The following is a 19,751-nucleotide window of genomic DNA, read 5'->3' on the forward strand; positions in this document are numbered from 1 at the left end:
TACTAGGGGCAGGGAAGGTTTCCACTAATTCTATTGTATTATACTCTCCCAAGAACTTAGTACAGTGCTCTGCACATAATAAGTCCTTAATAAGTGACTTACCAAAAATGTAGCGAGTAAGCTTACTAGGGCAGGGAACGTTTCCACTAATTCTATTGTATTATACTCTCCCAAGAGCTTAGTACAGTGCTCTGCACATAATAAGTCCTTAATAAGTGACTTACCAAAAATGTAGCAAGTAAGCTTACTAGGGGCAGGGAACGTTTCCACTAATTCTATTGTATTATACTCTCCCAAGAGCTTAGTACAGTGCTCTGCACATAGTAAGCACTCAATAAATACAATTTATTGATAGCAAGAAAATCTTCCAGGAGTTAAACAGAACAATGGAGGATCTAGGATGAAAGAAGCTCAGGCTCTTGGGTTCTCACTCAATCTCACCATCTCCACACTCGGTCTGGACGATGTCCCATTTCTGATTCCTCACCATTCCCAATTATGTTGCTTGAATTCCTAGCATAGGTAACATTTCCACATTTTGATTTGATGCGTGTGATGCACTGTCTAGACAAGGAGGAAGAAAAATCAAAAACCAAATACTCTAAAGTGCCACCAACAGTAAATATTGCCGCACTGCCCTGCCTATCTAATAAGGACATTTAATACCTGGCATGTGGTAATAATTAATGAAGAATCCCTCTAGGAATTGCTACGGTTCATTTTTTCTTTTGTTAAAATGTCGCTCATTGGTTCCAGTGTCTGCATCCACCAGAGAGATTCTGACTTTTCTTAATTAAATAAGAGATCTGCCCCCTTTCACTGGCACATGAATTATAAAGTGTTCTCAGAACATGCTAGATTATTGAATAGTTAGAGACATTATTCATAGTTCTGGGATAAGAAGAAGATGGAAAAATTAAACAAGAGCAGATGTTACTTCAAAAAGCACAACAAACATTAGTGCCATTTCCCAGCATAGTCTCCTCTCCTGGGCAGCTCCATATAAAACAGTAAATCAAATAAAATCAAACCAACCCCTCAACCTAAAAGCTTAGATTTTAGAATCAGTGTGGGTTTTTATTTTCCCCTCGTCGGAAATAAAGCGGTGAAATGAAGATAACTACTGAGAGGACAGGGTGAAGACTCAAAGTGACAAGAGATGGCAGGAGGTAAAATGGGAAGATGAGGCAGGAGAAAACAGAATTCAAAATAGCTGGGCAGGTATTTTAAGATGAGTTTTCTTATCAATCAGTGGTATTTACTGTGGTCTTACTGTGTGCACAGCACTGTACTGAGCACTTGGGAGAGTATCCTAGCTCACCTTTGAAACTGGAACACTGACAAAATATTTCCTTTTTTATGGTATTTGTTAAGTGCTTACCACGGGCCAGGCACTGTTCCAAGCGCTGGGGTAGATAAAAGCTAATCAGGTTGGACATAGTCCACGTCCCACATGGGGCTCACAGTCTTAATTCCCATTTTCCAGATGAGGTAACTGAGGCCCAGAAAAGTTAAATGACTTGCCCAAGGTCACACAGCAGACAATCGGTGGAACCAGGATTAGAACCCAGGCCGTGCTCTATCCACTAGGCTACGCTGCTTCTCTACATGCACTTGATCAAAATTTGGGGAAAATTGGAAAGGCTGGTGGTGTAAGGTTATGTGGTTGCCTAGCACCACAAAGACTGTCTCAGGCTGTGCTGTCCTATTTGTTGTTTGCAGTACTGGGTGCTATGGCCTCCTCATCTTACAATCCTTTCACAATACCACCTTGAAGAACCACTCTTTTCTCAATTTTAGGGCATCTCTGTGGCAATTGATGCCAACTTTTCAACTGGGATGCAGTGCCGAGGCTTTGTTCGACTCTATTCTTAAAATATTTCCCCTGTCCTCCTTGCTTCATTTCCAAATCTCATCTCACCCTCCTTGCTTCATTTCCAAATCTCATCTCACCATTCAATTGCTAAATCTGCCTATTCTCTTTAGAGGTTTCACCCACAGCAACTGGGTTGAGGTGAGCAGAGCTTCAACATGAGAATTCAGATTTTTATTCCACGACTTTGTTGTTTGTTCAGTAAAGCGTGTGATGGTGAAACTGCTCAAGGAGTTCGATGTAGGACCTATACTGCATTTCTTGGGTGTGCTTCACTAGGGTGCAGTCATTTACAGATGGCAATTTTTGAATTGGTGTCTCTAGGACCTCTGATAATGCTCAAAGTCTACTTGAGTCTGTTGTATTCCTACACAGTATCTGCTGGCTTCTCCCTCCCTTTCCTCTCTACCTAAACAGCTCCCAGCTTGGCACAAGTTCTGGTCAGATCATCATCATCATCAATCGTATTTATTGAGCGCTTACTGTGTGCAGAGCACTGTACTATGTGCTTGGGAAGTACAAATTGGCAACATATAGAGACAGTCCCTACCCAACAGTGGGCTCACAGTCTAAAAGGGGGAGACAAAACCAAACATACTAACAAAATAAAATAAATAGAATAGATACGTACAACTAGATTACGGTATCAGCCTCCTCAATCCCCTCTCTGGTTCCCGCCCCTCTCCACTCCAATCTATACTAACTATTCACAGTAAGGATCATCTCCTACATCTTGCCTCACCTCAAAATCTTCCACTGGCTTCCCCTTTCCTTCTACATTACAAAATAACAAAACTGGCAATTGGCATTAAGGCTCTTTGCCAACTCCCTCCACCTAACGTGTTTGTTCTCTTCACCTGCCATCCCCCAATTAACCTTCTTCATATTGTACTCTCCCAAGCACTTAATACAGTGCTCTGCATATGGTAAGCACCCAAATACGGCTGACTGATTCATTCATTTCTCTCAAGCCCACCTTCTAGCTGGGCTTCACTTTCAACTCTTCTACCTCAATCCCTTGCTCAAGCTGTTCACTTAGCATGAAACTCTTTCCCCTCCCTCCACAAACCTGAGACCACAGCTCTTCAAACTAACATCCTTAATAGAAGAAACCAAGTAGGCATCCCTAGCACTATAAGCGCTTAGTACAGTGCTCTGCAGCCAGTAAGTGCTCAATAAATACGATCGAATGAACGTTTTTATATCCCTCTCAACACTTTTGTGCATATTTATTCAATTTTCTCTATATGTTGCCAACTTGTACTTCCCAAGCGCTTAGTACGGTGCTCCGCACACAGTAAGTGCTCAATAAATACGACTGAATGAATGAATTTTCAATTCAATTATTTATTATGTCTGCTCTATTTGTGAATACTCTTTTCTCTCCCCTGCTAGAATGTAAGCTCTCAATGGGCAGGGAACATGCCACTTTGCTATCAACTTTCCAAGCAATTAGTAAGGTGGATTGCACCCAGTGAGCGCTCAATAAATACTATCGCTACTACTTGAATTAGAAGAGTTTCCCAGAGGAGCATAAGTGTAGTCTAATAAACAGCTGCATCCAAGTCTCTTGTTGCATCCTCCAGCAAGGCTGTGTTGTATGAATTGAAGAGGACTAAGCTACTATACACCCTATGCTTCCCCTACTAGACTGAAGCTCGTGGTGGGCAGGAAATGTGTTTACTGTTATATTTATTCGCCCAAGCACTTAGTACAGTGCTCTGCACACAGTAGGTGCTCAATAAATAAGACTGAATGAATGAATCCCTGCTTTGCCCCCCGGCAGTTGGGGAATGGATTGGACAGGGCCTTCTGGCACTGATGCTTGTATCTACTTCAGTGCTTGGCACATAGTAAGCACTTAACAGGTACCACAATTATCGATACAGTCAGTCATGCCCTCATTAAGTAGTCTTAGAATTTCAGTGAACTTTTCAGGGCAGCTAAGTTATCCTACAGGCCCCATCTACCCAAGATGTCAAATGTTTTCATACGGTCTCCAAAAATTGCAGAAGTCCTGGTGCAGCTCCCTGGGCTTCTCAATTTGATGTGCTGCAAACATCAAAGTCTTTGTGCAATCTTTGTGATTCCAGGATCGTTTGGTCAGCCATATGACTCCGTAGGCAATCCAGAAACCCTCATAAATACTAACCTTGTAAGTGACTCAGAAATGATAACCTGCTGAGGCTAGCACCTTTGGAGAACCTAAATTCCCTTTACAGTTCACTCAAGAGAGGCTGACCTGAAATCATTACGTTCATTTTCTGGGCAGAGTCCCTGTTACAGCCCTCCTTTGTGCTCTTTGAATTACACCAATAAGTGTACAATCGAACGTTTAGGCTTCACGAAGTCTTGAAGAATGTTATCCTTTCTTTAAATACTGGTTGAAGATTCAAAGAAATGCTAGAGAGGCTTCTTGATTGATACGAGAGACAGAGAGATGCTACCTTAGGCAGAGGAGAAAAAACTGGTTTGAAATTCATCTTACCTTGGTGAAAAGTTAGGAATGGCAACTGATAAGACAAGGCTGCTAATTTCTCAACCCTCCAGGCAGCAAGTACTTGAAGTGAGAATCCTAGAAATGTGCATCTCTTAAATGGAGGGAAACAGGGACATTTTAAAATGGGTCTCTCTAGACCTCATACAATCTTTCTTCTCACTGGTGTTTGTCACTGTGAGGGCACATGTCCTGATTGAAGGGTATCGATACCTGGTAAGCTCATTCTTAAGGGAGATTTCAATCCTTGTATGGATGGTGATGCTGAAATATGGAGTAAACTGACTACACCACGTGGCATTGGTATGTAAAACCGCGATGGTTTACTCGTGGCTCCATGCCAAGCATCAGCTCATCGTCACCAATGCTTATCAAAGTGCACCTTTAACTCACTGGGTCCAAGACACTTCCTTCTGTTCTCCCGGAAAATCTCCTCCTGTCCAGAATGGTTCTTATGGCTAGGACCGAGTGGTCCATTTCCTCATCATTATCTGGCTATACCCAAGGCTGTGTCTCACTGACCTACCTCGATTCTTTCATGGCCACTACCCAACTGAAAGAGTGAAAGAAAGCACTTTTCATTAGAAAGGAAATCCACATCGTTCACGGTCCCACATTCAGTCCATTGTCTCAACCCTCTCCAGTTAACCTCGGCTTTCTGAATCTTAGCTCAAATGTTCACCATTAATTTGAGCCCCTTCTAATTAGCAATATTTGCAACCCGACAAAACAAAAACAAGACCAAAATGCAGCCACAGTGTCACGACTGCCTGCTGTGTAAACTTGGGCAAGTCACTTAACTTCTCTGGGCCTTAGTTATTTTCTCTATAAAATGGGGATAAAATATATGTTGCTCCTTCGGCTTAGACTGTGAGCCCCAGGTATGAAAGGGACTGTATCTGACTTCATTATCTTGAATCTACCTCAACACACAGTACAGAGTATACCTGACATTGAGTAAGCACTTTACAAATTGCACAATTATTATTATTGACCAGGGCAACACAATCAGATGCAATGTACCCATCAGTATGTACTATAACCAAGTGAAAGAACAGAGAAAATTATTCAGGAAGATTCCTGGAGTTAAATTTGAATGACAAAGAGAACCAGAAGATGGGACTAAATCTCCAATTTATGTGAATGTGAACAAGCTAAATTAAAAAAAAAAATAAGTTTAAGCTCTTTGGTTCAATACCATAAACTAAAAATAGTGGTTGAGGCCAAATATATGCACTCAGAAGCATAGTTTACAGAGGAAAATTAGAAATTTTGGAAAAGCATAGACTTTTCACTTTAGCTAGGCAAACATCAAGCATATAGTTAAACCCAGTTTAGAAGCTCCATCTTACAATTTTCTTGGAAGGTTCCTTCCAAATTTCAAGTCCCATTTCTATGTCCACAAATTTTCATCTCTTTTTAAGAAGAGTTTCTACTATGATGATCTTACTAGCCTGTTGAGAGTTATGGTGTATTTGAAAACTTACTCAACGTCCAGATTTATCTTTCCAGTGTTCCTCGGCTTGCCTGTGACTAAGGATCATGGACCTAAAAATGAAATGGGTCAGTGTCAAACCTGATTTTAAAATTTGAAAAATTCTAATTTTGACTTGTACACATTTTAATGTTTTAGTGCTGCCAATTTTTTCTGAGTTGAAAAATCTGAATTTACCAGGTCTGCTTTCCTGCCATTATAAAACATCAGAAACCTTATAATAGCAAATTCCCTTGCCCCCTACAAAAAACCCCCTCATATTAAATGTGAATGTCATTTTTGGATTGATAATCCTTTGCACACATTTGAAAGACTAAACAATATCACTGATGCATGTTTAAGCACTTAACATTTTTATAATGTATTACACACAAACACCCGTACACCCACACTCGCCTGCTTAAATCTAAAGGGAAAGAGTGAACTTTTTGAAAAGGATACAAGTTTTGGTATAATGGGATCAACGATTTCAGCGCCCGGCTTGCATTGATCGCTGTGGCCCGGACCAATATGGGAAGGATTTTTCCATTCACAATAGCACCATCAAAAAGCGGGCCGAAGAATGGAACCTGAATCAGAAAGAAGAAGATTATTTCCCTAAGGCAAACCTGAACCATACGGATCAGTAAACAGAAGCAATCGCCACACTGTTGCACTTCCTTCCGTTTAGCCTCTCTTTAGAGTGATCGGAAATGTTTCCTGGTAATTCAAGTTGGCCTTTTGAAAAACAACAACAACAACAAAAATCAACGATACCCTTGTAAGCGGTCATGTGCTATATGTTTCAATTCATGTTACTAATTACACAGTTCACTTACAGTCCTATTTTTGTGACTTTTTATGGAGGAGGGAAGGAAGAGGGTCAAATAAGGCAAAAATTCAACTTGGGAAGCAGGTGCATTTAGTTCTCTTCTAGTGGTCTTGAGACCGCTAACGATATCAGCCACAATTTGAACTAATAGACACTGGTATCATCATCAGTCATATTTATTGAGTGCTTACTGTGTGCAGAGCACTGTACTAAGCGCTTGGGAAGTACAAATTGGCAACTTGGAATAAGCCAAGAGGGTGCAAGTTCCCTTTTCTTGATGTCGGTTGATGAAAGGGCTTAGGTAAGCCTATGCTGTTTGGCAATGAGATGTTGGGGCAGGCTGTGCAGAATCATCATAGGAAGCCACTCCTAAATTCTGCCCCTAAAATGGCCTACGCAGCCCCAGAAGGGCAAGGAGAAGCCTAGGGAAAGGTCACTGCTCATGCGGGAGAGGAAGGCTGCCTCCTCTCTATGGCTTCTGACAGCTCCTACCTCCTTTAGGGTCACCAAGTCAGTCTCCTCCTCCTTCTTGCCAGAATTTGTTACTACTCCTAGCTGCTGGATTAGAAGATCCTTGAGGGCAGTGACCACCAACTACTAACTCTAATTTACTTCCGCAAGCACTCAGTACATTGCTCTACCTACACTAAGTACTCAGTAAATACTACTGATTGGCCTCTCTCCCGCGTCCTCTAATTTCACTGTTCTGATATTCAGGGACATCATTTTTTAAAGGCCTCTGGTGACCTGGGCATTTTATATAAAATACAGAAAAAACAACAACAAAAAAACCATGGAGAACTGCAGAAGAAAAGTCCTCACCTCGGGTTTCTTCATGATCTGGATACTGAACATGTGGTTCTTCATTGGATATATAACAATGAGGACGTCACCAAATTCGGTGGGGATAATTCCTCTTCTGTAGTCTCGAGTGTGCTCCGACCAAACGATGTGCACTTCATCGTTTCCTAAATGTCTCAACTAAAAAACCCAGAAATCAGTCTTAGCTTTGAAGTGTTGTTTAGGACACACTAGTCGAGACGCACGGATGTGCCCTCGGAATACTTACAAATCTCTATAACACGTGGCGCAGAGTTGAAGGAGGTAATGCACACAAGAAAAAGACCCCCTAAACCAATAAAAGGGGAATGGAATGAGTTCATTCTTTGAACCTGTATGAATTCAGCGGCTTCCCATTTGACTGATTTCTGACCTGCAGCCTCAGTGGGGGCAATTACTGAGCTCCCAGCACAGTTTGCCAGTTTGCCCTAAGGCTCATGTCGACTTTCAGAGAAGGATCGCTAAATGGGGGGCATAAAAGGAGACCTGGCACCAACACTGCCCATACGTGGCTCTCTGAAGGGCGTACAGGAGGGATTCTTGTGACAGAGACATGAGGGGTGAATGGCTCTGAATTGCTGTGCAGTCAGGCCCTGCGCTAGAATTTACGTGGCCGTGTGTGGCTGCCGGCTAGCCGGGAAGGAGATAGCCCTCCCCTCTTCCCCGTCAAACAGCGGGCGGAGGGCAGCCCTCCCGAGATGAACGACAGCTCGCCCCCTGAGACGCAGCCTGCACAGCTGAGCTCAGCTTGACCCCAATCTGTGTTGCATTAATGGGCAATTTTTTTTCCTTGTTAAAGCAATGGATTTACCTTTTCTTTAAATGGGATTTTCTGCTCATTAGGTTGGGGTGGCCTTCCACAAATTGCTAACGGGGGGCTGCCGACACACCAGTCTGGTATGCGGCAGTCACTGGAGGGGTCTGCTCCCCTTCAACGGACACTTTGGGCAGAGGCGTAGCTCTCGAACAGCGACAGGTGGATCAAGAAGGAGATACCTTGGCACAACTTTGGACTGGCTCTGCCCGTGCACTGGGTGGACTGGAATTGCGGTCGCGATTTCTGTCCCACTCAGCCACAAGGATAGGCTCTCCCTGTCGACTGCCTTGTCTCTGAATACAGCCCTAGGCATTTATTAAAGCACTTACTATGTGCAAAGCACTGTTCTAAGCACTGGGGAGGTTACAAGGTGATCGGGTTGTCCCACGCAGGGCTCACAGTCTCAATCCCCATTTAACAGATGAGGTACCTGAGGCACAGAGAAGTGACTTATAATAATAATAATAATAATGGTGGTATTTGTTAAGCGCTTACTATGTGCAAAGCACTGTTCTAAGCACTGCGGGGGGGATACAAGGTGATCAGGTTGTCCCATGTGGGGCTCACAGTCTCAATCCCCATTTAACAGATGAGGTAACAGAGAAGTTAAGTGACTTGCCCAAAGTCACACAGCTGACAAGTGGCGGAGCCAGGATTTGAACCCATGACCTCAGACTCCAAAGCCCGTGCTCTTTCCACTGAGCTATGAAGCTTCTCTACGTAGTCTCTCATATGGCGATACCAAAGGGAGCTTGGAGAGAAAGGAATTCTGGTTGTGCTGCTTATAATGATGACATTTGTTAAAAAACACTTAGTATGTGTCAAGTACTGGGGTAGATACAAGCTAATCAAGTTGGACACAGTCCCAGTCCCACAAGGGGCTCACAGTCCTAATCCCCATTTTCCAAATGAGGTAACTGTGGGACAGAGAAATTAAGTGACTTGCCCAAGGTCACACAGTGGACAAAGTTTTATGATTACTTATTTTATTTTGTTAGTATGTTTGGTTTTGTTCTCTGTCTCCCCCTTCTAGACTGTGAGCCCACTGTTGGGTAGGGACTGTCTCTCTGTGTTACCGACTTGTACTTCCCAAGCGCTTAGTACAGTGCTCTGCACACAGTAAGTGCTCAATAAATACGATTGATTGATTGATTGAATGATTAGGGATGCTCCTTCTACCTTCTCCTCAAACAACTTATTACCTATCAATTCACTCAAAACCAAACTACACAGGCTTATTCTCTGCGTGAAGAAGTGTTTGCAGAAACAGAAAATATTTCATGGACTCAAAATGGTTTAAGTAAGACCGGAGCTTGTCTTGAGAAGTACCCTGAGAAGAAACCAATAGCATCTACAATTCACCTAATATCTTAGTCTGTAGCAACTCTAATATAGCCCTTAATTTCTCCAAACTAGCTTTTTTGAAGTGCTCGAAATATGGACCATTGAAACGTCATTTTTGCTATTGGTTTTCAAGAAGGAAAAGTATACTCTAGAAATTCATTCATTCAATCGTATTTATTGAGCGCTTACTGTGTGCAGAGCACTGTACTAAGTGCTTGGGAAGTACAAGTAACATATAGAGATGGTCCCTACCCAACAGCGGGCTCACAGTCTAGAAATGCATGCTTTCCCAGGAAAATTGGCGTGAGCTTTGAACTCGCTCTTATTGTACGGAACAATCTATAAGACTACTGGAAAAAAAATCCTCTTTAATGGTTGTAAAGAGCAGGAGGTTCCACTGCTAACTATAGTCAATGGGGGTAAACAATAGAGTATCCCAAAATCTCATTCATGTTAGCCCACAGCTTCAATTTCTTTGGCTATCAAACCTTTTAGGAGTCCTGTTAATTAGTCAACTGTAAACCCTAAAATTTCAGCTGTTACACCTTCCTCTCATGGGGCAATGAAACAAAAGTCACGGAAAATTTACAAACCTGACTATAGCCCTCTCAATAACATTTGATCCAGAGGATTTACTCCTGGATTTTTAAAGGGAGAAGTGAAATTTTCTAAACACACCAAAAAGATGTAATCTTCAAGAATATCATTTTAGCCTAAACTGCATGATGCAGTTCATTGGAACCATAAATATTTTTATTGAAATGAAGATGTGAGATGGGATTCAAAAATGAAAATTGCTGGTCTTAGCCAAAGGGAAAATGCTCATACCAATATGAGAAATAAATACACGTGCTGCTTCAGTACAATAAACCTGGGTCTCAGCCTCCCATGTGATATTTTTAAAAAGCACAAGAGACACTGCCCAACCCAGAAAGGCCATGTTCTCTGAAATTTCATTTTTCAATCAAAATACTTTAAAATATCCTTACTATATAGCCACCACCATGTGTCAGCTTTCGTAATAGGTTTATGTTAACCGAATACAAAAGAAATGTGAAATAAATTTAACCGGGAGGGATGATCCAATCTAATTTTGATACATTAATGTCATATGCTGTACATGTTACAATACCGGCCAGACCTTAATACTAAGCTGCAGGCTATACTGAGATTTCCAAATGGCAGATTGTTCTAAGTGATACCAAGTATAATTGAAGTAATAAACGATAGTAAAAGCTGAGCACACTGTCAGGAAGAATTTAAGTATTTACTTTTTAAAATTAAATGAGTTAGGTTTGGAAAGACAAGACAAGTGAAATAATGCAGGGCTCAATTTACAGAAAATTCCTTTTATTTATCTGCTGCATTAACCCTTGAACTCTTGCCAAAATTAAGTACAATTTCTAGTACCCACTTATCTTAAAGAAATGAGGAAATCAGGCAACTGTACTCTTCACTTAGGACAAACTTCCTCAAATTTTGTCTTGTCTCACAAAATTGGAAAACTTTGCTTTAGAAAGTTTAAGGAAAAAATGATCTTTGAAAAGTAGCTATACCATTTCCATAATGGAGAGGCGGTATGCAGTCCCAAGCATAAGGCTAAGCCATTTAATAATGATGGCATTTATTAAGCGCTTACTATGTGCTAAAGCACTGTTCTAAGCGCTGGGGAGGTTACAAGGTGATCAGGTTGTCCCACAGGGGGCTCAGTCTTAATCCCCATTTTACAGATGAGGTAACTGAGGCACAGAGAAGTTAAGTGACTTGCCCAAGATTGTTCCCATATTTTTAGAGAATGGCTTCATTAAACAGAGTGTAACCTATTTTGGCAGGTTTTGAAAAGGTCGTTATATTAAGGCAAATCGTGGTGTAAATGTTTTTCTCTTCCGACACCTTTTAGCTCCCTGGGGGACATTAAAGAGGAGCCAAATGTAGGTACATCTGAGGCAAGGATTCTATTGAGAATGTTCAGGTATGAATTACAAGAATGATTTTTGAATTGTTAACAGAGTTAGCAAAATCTCTCATAATCATTGTGGATTCGGGATGTAGTCATTTCCCCCTAAAATATTTTGCTTTGTATTAACAATACACTCGATTATTGAAAGCCCCTTCTCCTTTCCCAAAGTTGCAATATCATCAGGCTACTTCGGCAATTAGACAATGTGCTGACATTCCTGCCACCCAACACATATTTGCTTTTTACATGCATTTTTGAGCAGCAACCACAGCTAAATGAGATAGGGATTTTCAGGTGGATTTGCATCCAGATACCCATTATCTGGATCCTCTGAGGACAGTGAAGCCCAGAGGCAAAGAACCTTATCTGGTTAGACAGGCTTGCTGCTTACACTCAGTAGTTCTGCTATTAGCCAAGAAATCTCAAAGGATTTCCCACACCACATGCAAATGGGCCCAAACACAAATCTGCGTGGGGGAGAGATGCTACCGCTTGGAAAATGAGTGATGGAGTGGAGTAGATAGAAATTGGAATCTCATTTGCTTTGTTTTGCCTAGGCCTCTTCCGACTGATGGTGCAGGTAGAGCTGAAGAAGTACCGCACGACTACAAGGCCAACAGAGTATGTTGCACGCTGCCTTAAAGTAGGCATCGCCAGGCTCTGCAGAAAGGTCCGGCAACCAGCAATTTGCCAGTCAAGGCTGGTCAGTGGTCCAGGCAGTTTGGCCTCGGAAAGGTCTGAAGGTAACTTGGCCAGGCCAAACTGGACCATCGACCAGCCTCTAGCTGGTTCCAAGGGCCCTCCCTCTCCCTGGCTCTGTTGCTCGCCGCCATGGACAAGCCTCTAGCCATGGTTAATAATAATAATGGAATGCCCTCCCTCTGCCCCTCCACCAAGCTAGCTCTCTTCCTCCCTTCAAGGCCCTGCTGAGAGCTCACCTCCTCCAGGAGGCCTTCCCAGACTGAGCCCCTTCCTTCCTCTCCCCCTCGTCCCCCTCTCCATCCCCCCATCTTACCTCCTTCCCTTCCCCACAGCACCTGTATATATGTATATATGGCTGTACATATTTATTTATTTATTTATTTATTTTACTTGTACATTTCTATCCTATTTTTTATTTTGTTGGTATGTTTGGTTCTGTTCTCTGTCCCCCTTTTAGACTGTGAGCCCACCGTTGGGTAGGGACTGTCTCTATGTGTTGCCAATTTGTACTTCCCAAGCGCTTAGTACAGTGCTCTGCACATAGTAAGCGCTCAATAAATACAATTGATTGATTGATAATGGCATTTATGAAGCGCTTACTATGTGCTAAGTACTGGATCCACTCTGGAGACAAGGAGCACCCAAAGCACACCTAGAACAGGATTAATCAATTAATCATTTTTATTAACTAGCTAGCTCTCTTCCTCCTTTCAAGGCCCTGCTGAGAGCTCACCTCCTCCAAGAGGCCTTCCCAGACTGGGGCCCTTCCTTCCTCTCCCCCTCATCCCCCTCTCCATCCCCCCATCTTACCTCCTTCCCTTCCCCACAGCACCTGTATATATGTATATATGTTTGTACATATTTATTACTCTATTTATTTATTTATTTTACTTGTCCATATCTATTCTATTTATTTTATTTTGTTAGTATGTTTGGTTCCGTTCTCTGTCTCCCCCTTTTAGACTGTGAGCCCAATGTTGGGTAGGGACTGTCTCTATATGTTGCCAATTTGTACTTCCCAAGCGCTTAGTACAGTGCTCTGCACATAGTAAGCGCTCAATAAATACGATTGATGATGATGATGATGATGATGAACTGCTTACTGTGTGCAGGGCACTGTACTAAGAGCTTAGGAGAGTACAACACAACAATACAACAGATACATTAATAACAATGATTGTATTTGTGCTTTCTACGTGCCAGGGAAAGAACCAAGAGCTGGGGTGAATAGTGAGCCCGTCTTCTAGACTGCGAGCCCGTTGCTGGGTAGGGACCGTCTCTATATGTCGCCGATATGTACTTCCCAAGCGCTTTGTACAGTGCTCTGCACACAGTAAGCGCTCAATAAATACGATTGATTGAATGAATGAGTTGGACACAGTCCCTATCCCACATGGGGCTCACCGTCTCAATCGCTCTTTTACAAATGAGGTAACAGGCAGAGAGAAGTGAAGTGACTTGCTCACGGTCGCCCAGCAGACACGTGGCAGAGCCGGAATTAGAACCCATGACCTTCTGACTCCGGGCCCGTGCTCCATCCACTACGCCACGCTGGTTCTCTACACATTCCCTGCCCACAATGAGGTTATAGCCTAGAGGATGGGGCAGGATCCCAGAAAACCGGTCCTGGAGGTAAGAGAGCAGTTAAAGCAGCACAGAGGCTAGGGGTGTGGAGTCTGAGAACTGAAGGGGGAAAAGACACTGCACTGCCTCACCAACTGCCCCCATGCCCGCCCCCAGAAAAGGTACAACCAGAAAAGAGAGCCCCCAAAACCTCTGACCATCACTTGTGATCAAACCCACGATATTTAACTGCAATCTGAGGCAGGGGAAGGAGCAAATCTTCTTGCTTTAAAGAAGTCAAGTGAATTTTAAAAAGCTAAAGGATAAGACTGAGTTGCCTCCCTCACAAATATATACAATCTTGAAAACAATTTTATAAAAGTTGCAAGATGACCCTTCAAATGAACAGTCAGATCCTATACTGGTTTCGATAAAGTGGGTTTAAGTGAATTTTTCCCAACTTTAACACAAGGAACAAGAAAGCCATCAATAATTTGAGCTGGCCAGAGGCACGGCTATTTCTCTATCCTGACTGACGACAATCTAATTTCATTAGAAGTATTAAACTCCATGCTGAGGTCAACAAGCCTCACTTCCTCCAATATTACACTTCAACAGTGCTCATTAATGTGTCTGCTGAATGGATTAACACATCTGAAGATGTATGGACAAAGGAGAGAGGGCGCAGCCTAATGATAGCCAATTGTTCATTCGTAATAGGACACATGTTCGAGGCTTCAACTTATTATCGCTCATGTGGAATTTATTTAATTCTGGAGAAATAAATACCAATACAGAGACTGTTGTTTTTTTCTTTTTTTAGTTTAGGGGATCGGACTGCCAAGACAGTCTGCTCCAGTTAAGGATATGGGCTTCCTCCCCCTTCCTCACGACAATGGAAATGATCGGTCTATAAAACTTTTCCCCAAACAGGATCCCAAACCCCCGGGGAAAGACTTCTGCACTAGGATATCAAGGGGCTTGTGGAAGTCAGAGTGCACAAAAGCAAAATTAATTGGGAGACAGGGGAGAACTAGGAGGGAAGAGGAGAAGAAGCACAGGAGAGATTGTGTCTGTCAAGGCAGAAGCTGCCATCCAGGTATTTCTGAGGTCATAACCCCCCCATCTTTTGCGATCCCTTAAATTAGTGGGGAGGGCACTCCCTTTAATTCATGGGCTATGGGTAAATCTCCCAGCCTGTTTTAAGGCCACAAAATTGCCCTCACAACTCTCTATGGAGTGATGGAGGGGAACTAGAAGGTGGAAGGAGAATTGGGGTACATTTTGTAGTTCCCCTATTCCTTTGGCTCCCTCATCTGAGGTCTTGGGAAAGCAAGCAGACAGCTGCTTTAACTATCTTTCCTCTTTTCTTATCCACTTTGTTGTCTCCCTCCAACCCAGCTCACACTTCTCCTTTCTTTTCAAGCTTACCTACTCCCTATACCTTGGTCTCCTCTCTCCTTTCGCTGACTCCTTTCTCACATCTTCCACTCTGCCCGGAACCCTTTTCCCCTTCAAATTCAGTTCTCTCCATTTTCACAATCTTTCTGAAATCACATCTCCTCCAAGAGGCCCTTCCTGATTAATTTCTAATTTCTCCTTCTTATATCCCTCCCACTGCTTCTCCAACACTTTGGCACCACATAAATACCCACAACTGCTCACGGCACATTTGATATGTTCAAAAGAGTCATGTCCTTTTTTTAAGCAGTACCTCAAGTACATATCTCATCTGTCTTTCCCATTAGATTGCATTCTTCCAAGCATTTGACACAATGTTCTGCACATAATATTGACTGACTGACTGTGCTTGGGGGTCCAGAACAGCCTTGAGTTACTGTACAGGATGGATTAATACAAGAGTTTAAACGGTGTAGCTCAGGACTGCAGTCTAAGGGGTAGTGGGAGGAGAGACAGAAGGGCTCACCAAAATAAATCCATAACTACGTGCCTGAAGAAAAGTATACACACACTGTAGATCATATTTTTTTTATAAATTTATAAAATGTGATTTATAGTGTGGCCTAGTGGAAAGAGCTCTGGCATGGGAGTCGGAGGATCTGGATTCTAATCCCGGCTCAGCCATTTGTCTGCTTTATGGCCCTGGGCAAATCATTTAACTTCTCTGTGTTTCAGTTTCCTCTTCTGTAGAATGGGGATTCAATACCTTTTCTCACTCCCTCTTCGACTGTGAGCCCCAAACGAGACAAGGACTGTGTTCAACCTATCTATTTTACTGCTTAGAACTATGCTTGGCACATAGTAAATGCTTAAATTCCACAATTATTATTAGCTGCTCTAAGGAAAGAAGTATGCTATTTTAAATTAAAACTTCATTTCACATGTTTTAACTGTCTCTATATGTTGCCAACTTGTACTTCCCAAGCGCTTAGTACAGTGCTCTGCACACAGTAAGCGCTCTATAAATACAATTGATTGATTAAAAGACAAGTTTCATGTAGTGTTACCAGCCTTGATACCAGTATTGTGATTACTGAATTTTATATTATGAAAAATACTTGTATTCAGGGGCAACACAAAATCTAATAGCCTTTGGCCTACAGGTGGGTTAATAATAATAATAATAATAATAATAATAATAATAACTAATCACAGTATTTGTTAAGTGCTTACTATGTGAAAGCACTGTTCTAAGTGCTGGGGTAAATACGAGGTAACCAGATTGTCTCACATGGGGCTCACAGTCTCAATCCCCATTTTACAGATGAGGTAACTGAGGCACAGAAAAGTTAAGCGACTTGCCCAAGGTCACACAGCAGACAAGTGGCGAAACCGGGATTAGAACCCACAAACTCTAACTCCCAAGTCTGTGCTCTTGCCACTAAGCCAAGCTGCTCCTTAAGAGTTCAACTGGCCCTGATGAGCGACACTCATAGTTACCGGTAAGAGACGGAAGAAGAGTCTTCTGCACATATTAAGAACTCAAATATCACTGACTGACTGATTGAGGAGAAGCCAGAGAAATAGGTGGAGAACCAGTACAGAAAAGACAGTGTTTCGAGGAAAAGGGGATGGTCACTTGTTTCCAGGCTGAGAGGTCAGGAGGATTAGGGTAGAGTATAGCCAGTTGGATAGGAGGAAGATAGGTGATGTTGGAGAATGCATTCTCAGGGTAGAAACCAGTCTGTAGCGGGTCAAGAGATTTGGAAGAAAGGGCATGAAAGGCAGGAAGTTTGAGGAATTTGGACAGGTAGATGGGAAGAAAGCTGGAGGGTGCAAGTGGGATCCAATTTTTTTTTTTAATACAGGGAAGATGTGAGCACATCTGAAGGCAGAAGGGAAGGAATCTTCTTCAGAGAGTAAGTGGCTGAGGAAAACGGGGAGGGAAGAAAGGTAGGAGCAAGTGTTTTTATAAAGTGAGAGGGGATGGAATCAGAAGCATAGATAAAGAGTAGAATTTGAACGCAGGTGGCTGGGAAGGATGAGAGTTGTTGTAGAAGTAGGAGAAAATGGAAGAGATCACATGTGATGGTTTCAAAGTAGTTGACAGAGAGGAAGTTGAATGGCAGACTGAAAGGAGAATGTGAAATGAGAATGTTTCCCCAAGAGGCGGAAACAAAGAGGGATAGAGAGAGTAGAGGGGCAAAAAGCAGGTGAATGGAGAGAAGAAACAGCCAGAGATCTCAAAAGAAGAGTTCATAAAAACAGGAGAGGAGGGGAGGGCCCGGGGAGAAAAGGAAAATGATAAAGATAGAAATATATGGAGAGGGAGAGAAGACAAAAGACACAGAGAGAAAGAGAGAATGGAGAAACAGCATGATATCCTTCCTCGTGCCTCGTTATTTTTTCAGGGATGATGCAACTCTGGATGAATTTCTATCCATATAGCTGAAAAAATGAAATTGACGGAAAGTTTCTCCCAGATTGGGCACCTAGATTTAGTCTTTGGCTGTGCTGCTGCATTTTCTAAGACCTGATTCAACAATCTTCCTTAAACTCATATGCAAAACACTTGCATTGGAACACTTACTTTTTTTGTTAAAGAGTCATCAGAGTCGGAAGGCATCCTGGTTGATACGTGAAACATTACTTCCACTGTAGAGGTAGCGAAATATGGAGTAGTCAGGCCAGTGCTCTTGTTTTTCTGTAATCCTCCCATGAAACCACAGTGGTTTGTCAGATTTACCTAGGAGCAAAGTCATATATTAGTTCAAAAAGCAAACAAAAAAATTCAGATTCCAGGACCCAACCAATCCGCACACAGCCTGCAGAAGCGCTTAGTACAAGCTCTTACAAGTACAAGCTTAGTACAAGCGCTTAGTACAGTGCTCTGCACACAGTAAGCGCTCAATAAATACGAATGATTGATTGAAACAGATCAATTTTGCAGCACATACAGTTGTCAGAGGTAACCCATTCACCCTATTAGTTTTACCTGAAATGCCTGAGACCCACAATTAACAGGGGATAATTAGGAAAGCAATCTGTGCCTGTGTGCGGGCAACTTCTACTGTCCCAAAACGTGTCCATGGCAAATCATTAAGGCTGGGGGGAAGCCGGGCAGGGAACGTGGCTACCAACTCTGTTGCACTACTGTATTTACCCAAACGCTTAGTACAGTGCACTGCACATAGTAAGTACTCAACAAATACCATTGTTGATGACGAAGAAAGAGCCCAAGCTACCCCTTTTAAGGCTGCTGAGCTAGTGATCCCAACAAGGGCCAACTGGAAATCCCCACGGTTTATACTGTTCTAAATAAAATTATAAGGGAGGAAAAGCCAGCTCCCTTTCATTTATGGAAACAGAATGAATCAGAATCTAAAGTCCGGTACGCATTAGTACAAATTAGTTACCTCCCATCCAAGACCTGCCACAAAATCCTCATATGCTTGGCTTCCTCCAGTATTCGTGAGGATCGAGTGCTTGTCTTCTTGACCTTCGGCAACATAAAATACTGCAATCTTGTGAGTCTCCCGGCTGGAAAACCAAAAGATCGTGCCAGAATATGACCAAGTACTGAGCATTTTTGGAAAGAATAAGCCTTCTAAAATTTGAATGCAATCACGTTCTTTTCTCAATACATCCTATATTGACAGTTGCCCAGAAGCAGCGTGGCTCACTGGAAAGAGCCTGGGCTTTGGAGTCCGAGGTCAGCGGTTCAAATCCCGGCTCTGCCAATTGCCAGCTATGTGACTTTGGAAAGTCACTTCAATTCTCTGGGCCTCAGTTCCCTCATCTGTAAAATGGGGATGAAGACTGGGAGCCCCCCAAGGGACAACCTGATCACCTTGTAACCTCCCCAGAGCTTAGAACAGTGCTTTGCATATAGTAAGCACTTAATAAATGCCATTACTATTATTCTTATAACTAGAATTCTCTTGAATCACACTTGACTGAAACTAACTTTCCACCATAAAAGTATTGGCTACGGATGTTAGAAAAACTTTTGTATTCATTTTCATAAAGAACTTACCACTGTCTGGAGTCGAGGTTTCTCAGCTCTCGAAGAAGCTTTTCATTTTTCTTCAATAGATGAAAGCTCCTCCTAGGTAAGAGATTTATAAACATTTTCACCACCAATGAAAGAACGACATGACAGTTCTGTAACAAAGCCCACTCTACTACTGCAACTTTACACTTTGCTTGCCTTTTAATACCACAACACACAAATGAACAGACCCTAAAATAAAACCCGGCAATGAATACCCTTCATTATATGTTCCCAGGGCAGACTACAACCCCCAATAAGATTCTTAAGAATCCCAAATCCTATCTAGGATTTACTACTGTTTCCCCTTTGCAGGTTATTATTCCTATCACTGCTATACTTTGAAATACTGAACTGTCACTTGGAAAGCACGAAAACTACAGGTTGAATCACGGCC

At 42.4% G+C, this 19,751-nt stretch overlaps 1 protein-coding gene across 10 annotated transcripts in view; it reads right to left on the bottom strand.

The window, feature by feature from the left end:
* RALGAPA1 (Ral GTPase activating protein catalytic subunit alpha 1) overlaps nt 1-19,751 on the bottom strand; it is a 163,888-nt gene that overhangs the window by 33,841 nt on the left and 110,296 nt on the right. For all 10 annotated transcript variants that reach the window (XM_038756186.1, XM_038756184.1, XM_038756177.1 and 7 more), the window contains 5 exons: nt 19,340-19,411; nt 18,720-18,843; nt 17,894-18,049; nt 7,499-7,657; nt 6,307-6,434 (listed from right to left, as the gene is read on the bottom strand). In XM_038756186.1, coding sequence (XP_038612114.1) covers nt 6,307-6,434; nt 7,499-7,657; nt 17,894-18,049; nt 18,720-18,843; nt 19,340-19,411 — 639 coding nt within the window. The remainder of the gene's footprint in view (nt 1-6,306; nt 6,435-7,498; nt 7,658-17,893; nt 18,050-18,719; nt 18,844-19,339; nt 19,412-19,751) is intronic.

Source organism: Tachyglossus aculeatus, chromosome 14 (assembly GCF_015852505.1).
Source record: "Tachyglossus aculeatus isolate mTacAcu1 chromosome 14, mTacAcu1.pri, whole genome shotgun sequence".
Classification (NCBI taxonomy): Eukaryota; Metazoa; Chordata; class Mammalia; order Monotremata; family Tachyglossidae; genus Tachyglossus; species Tachyglossus aculeatus.